The 8,446-nt window shown below is 50.0% G+C and overlaps 1 protein-coding gene across 1 annotated transcript; it reads right to left on the bottom strand.

Annotated features, from left to right (window-relative positions):
- Nucleotides 1-3,134: 3,134 nt before the first annotated feature.
- On the bottom strand, nucleotides 3,135-8,275 carry XKR5 (XK, Kell blood group complex subunit-related family, member 5; the record flags this gene model as incomplete). The annotated part of the gene is made up of 6 exons (XM_010185856.1): nucleotides 3,135-4,198; nucleotides 5,780-5,891; nucleotides 6,331-6,500; nucleotides 6,614-6,823; nucleotides 7,823-8,004; nucleotides 8,092-8,275. Coding segments are annotated over 6 exons (1,922 nt in total), but the record flags the coding sequence as incomplete, so codon positions are not given.
- Between the last annotated feature and the right edge of the window lie 171 nt (nucleotides 8,276-8,446).

The following is an 8,446-nucleotide window of genomic DNA, read 5'->3' as shown; positions in this document are numbered from 1 at the left end:
TCATCATCATCATCATCATTATTATTATTTACATAAATATAAGTAATTTCTGTAGGTAAAGACCTATTGTTCAGCACTGGAATTGTACCCAGCACGCAGGACTTGGACACTGGGCATAACAGGGCTCTCACTCAGGCTGAAAGTCTTTAAGGACATATAAATCCACATTATTTAAGCTGATTTTCATATTGTTCCCAAGGAGAAGGTGAGGGGGAGCACAACAGGACGTTACCAGTGGCCATCTCCCATCATCGGGGAGCAAAGCCATGGAAACATGTTTGGCCATAGTTTCTTTTCCGACTGGTCCACTGAATAGTTTCAATGATGGCTGCTCAGTGCTGTCAGGTCCTCACCATCTGCAGTTACCCCATGCCACCACAGAGCGAGCATTAAGACACAGGATAGAGCCCTGCCAAACATTTTATGACCCTTATCAATTTTTGCAGTTAGAGCTAAAACAGACCCATTGCTGTTAAAGACCTGGTAAGCCCAAATTTAGTTAGCGCAGAGCCTATGGTCTGCAGTTAACAGCAACAACCCTGTATTTATTGAGTGAAAAACACTCAAATGTTATAAATCCTTCTGTGTTTAAAGGCTCTGGAACAGGACAGAACAGCAAACCTTCAATGTATTTGCTTTTCCTTGCCTTGTGATAACCAGCACAGCTTTGAGGGTAGCCCATAATTTCGATAGCCATCACTTGACCTACAAAGCATCTGATTTTTGCAATTAATGTTAATTATTACAGCACGTAGGATTGTGACTATAGGATGTACAGCCAAGGTCAAAACTGCTGTAGGTGGAGAGCATCCAAGGAGAGATGCCCACCAAGCACAATGCCATGCACTGTGATCCTTGGGTTGGTGGCTGAACTTCAAGTGTTAGAGTTGGGTGTTCTTACTATCTGCAGCAAATGCTCAAAATCTACCCCAGATATTACCAGTATTAATTTAGTAAACAGTTTCAACAGTTCTTGTCATGTCAGTATTTCTTCTTAAGGTTGCATGTAACTAAAATCAGAACTTTTGGTCCAAGTTATATAGGACACATCCCCTTTTGTACGACCCCTCCAACCTAAAGGGAAGGCTTTGGGTTAGGAGAATGATCCTGCTCAGGGAGGGAAAGGACTTTCTTGTCCTAGACTTGGTTTGGTCCTGGTTTGAGGATGGGGTGAGCAAGTGAGCAGGTTCACCACTCCACAGTGAACTCAGGGGCAAGAGGGAATGGGACAGGGAAGAAATAACCGATCCTTCCTGCCAGCATCCTCTGCCTGGCCCAGAAATTTGGGCAGTAAAGGTCTGCATCCCCATCCCCATGTCCCAGCTTGCCATTTCTGCCCCTCCCTCACCCAATCCATTGCTCTCTGCGTGAGAGGTGGCCCCAGCAGGAAAGATGCTGGATGCAGACCCTTCTTCAAAATCCCAACAGCCAACTCGTCCTGGGGCAGGAGAAAGGCGTGGGGAAGAGAGAAAGGAGATGTGGAGTCCTTTGCCTGTTCATATCCATGTCCTGTGCTTGCACATCCTCCAGCTGGAGAAAGGCAAAAAACCCTGCTCAGTTCAACAGACAGCTTGACTGGGGGCAGTTAGAGCTGGAATGGGTAGAAAATCTCAGAAAACAGGAAAATGGAGTTGCAAAGAGGAGGGAGGGGAGGCGATGTCAGATTTAGCCAGGAAGCAGCACAGCGCTTCGCTTGCAAAGCAGCAGGAGATCAAGGTCCAACATCCCCCATGGCAAGGTCCAGAGAGGACCTCTGCGTGCTTATGTGCACCCCCAACACGAGACACAGACACAGCAAAGCCTGGTTTGGTTTTTTTTTTTAATAGCATCATTAGATATTATCACAGGTAGAAAAACAAACTAGATAAAAATTTCCATAATGCCCTGACAGCTCTGCTGCCTTCTGTGCGATGCAAACAGTGTGGAAGACTCTGGAAAAGCTGCTCCAAGTGCTTCATCCCTGTGGAGCACAGCCACAGCATGGCTGTGCTGGAGTCTGGACAGAGACACGGAGCTTTTATCGTGTTGGAAAGCGGCTTCACTCGAAACCGGCACCAACTGGGGGTTTCAGTGCTCAGATCAGCTTGAGGAAACATCTGGCTTGGTTTTTTTTTAAAAAAAAGCTTTTTAAATAATTCATCGCATGCCTGTCCTTCCTGTTGCCAAGGCAACATCAGAGTCCTGCCCACAGCGGGACAACAGCTGGAGGATGTGGCCAGATGTGCAGCAGCTGGCAGCCACAAGCTTGATGATGAACCCAGCTGATTAGAACTAGGTCACCATGTCCAACCAAGTTATGGGCACAAACCCATGTCCAACCGCCCTGGGTGGAGGCATTGGCTATTTCTGAGGCCACAGCATTGTGGCTTTTAGTTACTGATAGAAATAAATTGGGGTTTTATGGTGGCAGGAGTATGTAGATGCATTTTGAGATTTATTTTGAGGTTAAATTTAGGAGGAGCATCCAGCCAGGTCTGGATTATCTGCATCAAGGTGGAAGGGCGCAAGGAAGAGGCTGGACAGAAAAGGGCACTTGAGGAAGCAGGACAGTAGGTAAGCAAGGACATGGCTTTTGTCTGCAATTCAAGGTCCTGAGGTTGTGATCTGTGGTGTGAAGAGGGTCTGGGCTCCTGTGTGGCCTCAGCAAATGGAGTTGGTAAAGCTCTCAAGATGAACCTGTAACGGGGAAATAAATCAAGTACCGCTGAGCCTTACTTCAGGGCTTATTCTGCCCAGAAGGAATGGCGTTGGAGAGTAAAATTCATTATTTTTCTGGTTTAGGCACTTGCTTATCCTGAGAAGACTCCTGCTTTGGTCAGCCTGGAGACGGCAGCCAGACCTCCAAGCTGGGACAGGCCAGGAGCTCGTATAGGCACTTGTTAAAGAACACACTTCAAGAGATCATCACAAATAAGCTCAGTAAATACCTAAACCTGGACTTCTAAGGCTTTTGAAGAACTCTGAAGCTCCCCAAAACTACAAGTACAAGATGCACTGGGAAGGAAGATGACATCCTAGTGATGGAGGGGCACCACAGGGACAGTCTTCATGGCCAGCATGAACATCCCACCACCTCCTGCTGCACCCCACCAACAGAGCAGTCACCCCAAAGTGATGGCGCAGCCATTTCAGGGTCACTCCACGAACCCAGTCAGCTCTGTCCCCTCTCCCGGCTCCCCCAGTCCACGCTGTGGGCATTCAGAGTCAGACTTGGGGGTGGAGGTGAAGCATGGTGGCCTCAGCTTGCTTCTCACACCAGTCCCTTGTGTGCTGTAAGGGTGGGGGTCCTGAAGGTGACGCCACCCCATGAGGGCACCCTCTGGCCCTGTGGGCTCCAAGCCCTCCTCAGGGGGACCCATCACTCCTACAGAGCTGCTCTGTAGATGCTTATGGGCACAAGCACCCAGGATTGGGCTGATGGTTGCCATCCCAAGGGATAAATTCCCTTCTCCTCGTCCCAAAGAGTCTGGGGGAGGCTGGGTTTCGCTGTCCCTTTGCACTGATGCCACACATGTGGCTGTGGCTGTCCCCACACCAGGTGAGGCAACGACTCCCATGTTGGCACTGAAATACAGAGAGGAGCCTTCAGATGGCTCTGAGGAGAAGCTACTGGGAAAGGATTCAGATGGGTGAAAACCAGGCTCCTGCCCTTCTCCATCTTCCTGTCCTGTTCTTGCAGCGCCAGCGCTTGGTTTGCTGCGTTCATCATTCCCAACCACCTGCGATTTCTCATCAGTCAAACCAGATTCAACACCCTGAGGACCCATTTCCGCCATGGGGAGGGAAAAGTTTGCACCAGGCTCAATGCTGTTGGGTTTCCCCATCATCCATTCTCCAAGGTAAATCTCTCCTATGCCACCATCTCCAAAAGCTGCGTTGATCATGGATATATCTCCTGTCTTCAAGGCCAGCTTTACTAGCAGCCAGTGGTGATGGCTGGTCCAGTCATCCTCCAAACACCCTCCAAATTGCAGGAGCAGTGAGCTCTTCCCATTTTTGGGATCTGCCATGGTCTCTTCCCTTGCCAAAGACCCACTATGTCCTGAAATCTCCAAGCTCTGCCCAGCCTGGGAGCCATCTCCAGCCCCCTCGTCATCACTGGCAGCCGCAGTACTGCAGGATGTCTCCACAAAACCCTGCCAGATCTCTGTGGACTTGGGATGGAGCAGGCTGTAATAAACCACCAGAGCTATGGCACCTGAAAAAGAGCAGAAAGGCATCAAGGGATGAGTTCCAGCAGCGTTTTGGTGAGGTGTGGAGGAGGGACCAGACCTCTCTGCCTCCTCCAGATCAACAGAACCCTTCCAGAGATGCTGCTGGGCATCAGCATTTCTTTCACAAGTTTTTAGGGATGTAAAAATCCCATCTGAACACCTTTCGGGCAAGGGAGTGCTGAGTAGACTCTCAAGACTGAGTTTACTAATAATCTGGATTGATTACTAATAAATTTATAACCTGTCTGATAGGTGCACAGAAAGGCAGACATGGAGCATCAACAGACAGGCCATAGGGCAGGGAGAAACTGTGTAATGCAGGAATCCTTCCCCTCTTACAGCATCCTGGTCCTCTAACCATTAAATGCAGCAGGATTTTAAGACACCTTCTTACTTTTGTCCTCTCCTCACCATTGTGCACTAAAGCTTTAGGGAATTAAATGCACCAGCTGGCTGCTTTATGACAGGGTATGGAATAGGGCAGGATATGGGCAAGGCACATCCTTCTCCATCGCATACCAAAATATCATAGAATCAGAATAATTTTGGTTGGAAAAGACCCTTAAGATCATTGGGTCCAACCATTAACACAGCACTGCCAAGTCCACCACTAAACCATGTCCCTAAGCATCACATCTCCCCATCTTTTAAATACCTCCAGGGATGGTGACTCCACCACTGCCCTGGGCAGCCCCTTCCAGTCCCTGATAACCCTTTCAGTGGAGAAATTTTCCCTAATATCCAACCTAACTCTCCCCTGGCACAACATGAGGCCTTTTCCTCTCATCTCATCGCTTCCCTGGGAGAAGAGATCGACCCCCCCCTCATTACCCCCTCCTTTCAGGAGCTGCAGAGGGGATAAGGTCGCCCCTCACATCATCTTCTCCAGCTGAACCACCCCAGTTCCCTCAGCCGCTCCTCATAAGACTTGTGCAGCTAATCCACCCCCTCTGCCATAAGCAGGGACATCTTCAACAAGATCAGGTTGCTCAGAGCCCCATCCAACCCGATCTTGAATGTTCCCAGGGTTGGTACATGCCCAGACCCTTTTCCAAACTGATCCCTCCCATGACCACAAAAAACTTTTCCATTTACAGAAGCAGCGTTGGTCTTTGAAAGAAAACAGGGTGGGAGAAAGCTGCTGTAGTTCTGCAGCAAAATACACCCAGTGATGGCTCATCAGTCACAAGCCACCTTCATAAATCATCTGTACATGCTCAAATGAAAAAGTTTCCCTGCAGTGATCGATCCCATGTCCTACCACTGCCTGCACTGATCACCAAGCACCGAGATCACCAAAAGCACACATGGATGTGCTGCAAAATGTCATATATTGTACCTGGCAGTGGTATTTGAGCCATGTGGTGACATCTCAATCATTTCTGCAAGCTTGCAGAATTTCTTTTAAGAAATTAAACTCAAGGAGGAGTTACATATTACCAAATACATTCAGAAACTTCAGCTGGAAGAAATAAAGCAAATAGCCTGATGCAAATAAAATAACTGACAATGCTCATTTACTCTCTAAAGGTGCAATCCAGGCTCTGAACCCCATCAGACCTTACCTATTACAGACCCTGACATGACGGCCCCAGTTACGTAGAGGCTCCTCCTCAGCTCTGCCTGCAGGAACCGCGTGGCCAGCAGCAGCAGGAGGGTATTTTCCATCAGCATTATCTGCAGAACAGAGGGAAGAGAGTTGTCGCTTTTACCCTTCTGATGGCTTTAGACGTGGTTCTGACGACAGAAAACACCCAGTTCCTAGATTCTGCTGATTTATTTTGTGACTAAGTTATCACTTACAACATAAGGGTTGCTGAACCCAACTTTCTGCAAGGTCTTGACCTTTTTTTTTCATGTCTGAACATAAAAAATAACTGTGACAAAGCAGGACAGCCACTCTCAGATTACCAAGACATTATATGGCTGCTGCTAAGAAAACAAAGCCAGCACAGAAGGTGCAACCACCTTGGTGGACATGTAGCTTTGTGAGGCCATAGGAAACACTGGATTTTTATCAAGTGGTGCTGTGAGAGCTGAGAAAGCAAAATCTGAACCTATTGCTGCTCCCCGGCAGCTGCATCCATGGTGAATACTGAATATCCTGGGTACTTACTGCATAAAACACGGCCACCCTGTGCTTAGAGGGACCAGGGCGGATGTTAATGTAGCAGAAGATGTATACGGCTCCCACCAGGCAATTGAACAGCCTCCAGCGGCAGGGCTGGGCCACGATATCTGTCTGCTGGGCCACCAGCCAGAAGGACATGAGCAACCAGTGGACACCTGCAAGGGGAAGGGACCGAAGGGGCAAAATGTCCTGGGGGAGGAGGCTGCAAAGGAGCATCTCTGGGACTGGCAGCAGGATGGAACATGGAGAAGATGACCACAGGCCTTACCTGCCACAGCAAAAACCCAGAAGGAATACAGCCTGGCAAAGAACACCAGGGCCAGGACCCTGGTCCCCAGCATCCCCGTCCTCCAGAGCAGCAGGCAGAGGATGGCCGCGGCCGGCGGGCAGAGGTGGCCAGGTTTCAGCAGGCAGGAGAAGCGGCTGTAGGACACCAATGCCCAAGCGAGGGAGAGCAGGGACAGCCCCGCGCTGACGCCTGCATGGGGACAGGGGCAGTCAGGGGCTCTGAAGGATGCCTAAAAGCATTGTAGGATCAGATCTCAATGTCAAGGAGCTGTTAGTAGTATGGCACCCTGATACAAGCCAGACATCCACTGCCCTGCCAATTCATAGAACCACAGAATTATTTGGTTGGAAAAGACCTTTAAGATCACTGAGTTTAACCATAACCCCTCCATCACTAAACCATGTCTCTAAGCTCCTCATCTACCAGTCTTTTAAATCCCTCCAGGAATGGTGACCACACCATTTCCCTGGGCAGCCTGTTCCAGTGTCTGATAACCCTTTCTTTGAAAAAATTTTTCTTCACATCCAATCTAAACCTCCCCTGGCACAACTTGAGGCCATGTCCTCTCGTCCTATCACTTGTTACTTGCGAGAAGAGACCAATTTCCACCTCACTACAACTTCCTTTCAGGTAGTTGTAGAGAGTAAGTAGTTGTAGAGAGTGATAAGGTCTCCTCTCTCCAGGATAAAATTGGAGTATTTTAACCAATTCCTTCCGAATCTGGTGTCCTTTGCGTGCTCAGCATCTGCCTGCTTAACTCCTCTGACAGGTCTCTGCCATGCTCAGAGCTCTGCAGTGGCAGGGCAGGTCCATCTCCAATCGCTGCTATCAGACCAGAGACTGACACCGCAGCCCCAAACCCCTAAATGCTCAGCACTGCACCACAACTAGGGCTGGACCATCAGCAGAAACATCAGTAGGAGTTGGGCTCAAACCCAACCAAGGCACTGGCTGCCATGGAGGTCTCCTATACGCCATAAGGAATGACTATACCAGCCAGGAAAAGCCATGGATAGCCCAGAGACTCCTCCATGTTCAATCACAGCAGAAATTTAAGCCACATTTGTCCCTGTTGCTTTGCACGGGGGCTTCCCAGCCCCTCTGCAGTGTGCTCCTCCATTCAAAGCCTGCCTGGTGGGTACATGCATCCCCCACCCAAAGGCAACTTGCAGCATCATCCCCACTCACCAGGGATGATGCCCCCTGGGTCAACTGCCACCACAACGTAGGCCTGCAGCAGGAGGTGAGGCAGGGTCTGCAGCAGAGCTTCCAGAAGCCGCAGCACACACACATCCCCGAGCTGCATCAGCACCTCCCCGGTACGAGCGCTGCCGCCCACCTTTGCCTCTGTTCGCAAAACATCACAGTACCTGCAAGAGTCACCATGACAGGACATCTGCCCTGGTTTTGGCAAGTTTGGGACTTCAGGTGGATGAACCATGGGGGGCATCTCTTACCTTTTCCAGAGGCCCAGCTGCAGGAGGTGGAGCACCAGGAGCCAGCAGCTGGGCGGGTGACCATCTGCCCTGAACCAGAGGATGCTGAGGAGCTGAGCGACGTACCCAGGCACCACGCAGGCGATGGTCAGCCCCAACCAGCCCAGCTGCCCTCCGACAAGGTAGTGGACGATGGTGCAGAGCCCTGGAGAACACCAAAGAGGCATCACTGAGGGATGCCACAGCCACACAACACCCATAAATCACAAGATGCTCCCCATAACCCGCCCCAAATTCCTCTCCTGGTCCCCGGGGGTGTTAGCTCTCCTTGTCCCCATCTTATCTCCCGCTGCCGGGTCTCGGTGGCTTTGTCAGC

This window comes from Mesitornis unicolor, unplaced genomic scaffold (genome assembly GCF_000695765.1).
Source record: "Mesitornis unicolor isolate BGI_N332 unplaced genomic scaffold, ASM69576v1 scaffold20400, whole genome shotgun sequence".
Classification (NCBI taxonomy): Eukaryota; Metazoa; Chordata; class Aves; order Mesitornithiformes; family Mesitornithidae; genus Mesitornis; species Mesitornis unicolor.
The sequence above is the reverse complement of the archived record's forward strand: the minus strand, read 5'-3'. Positions and strand labels throughout refer to the sequence as shown.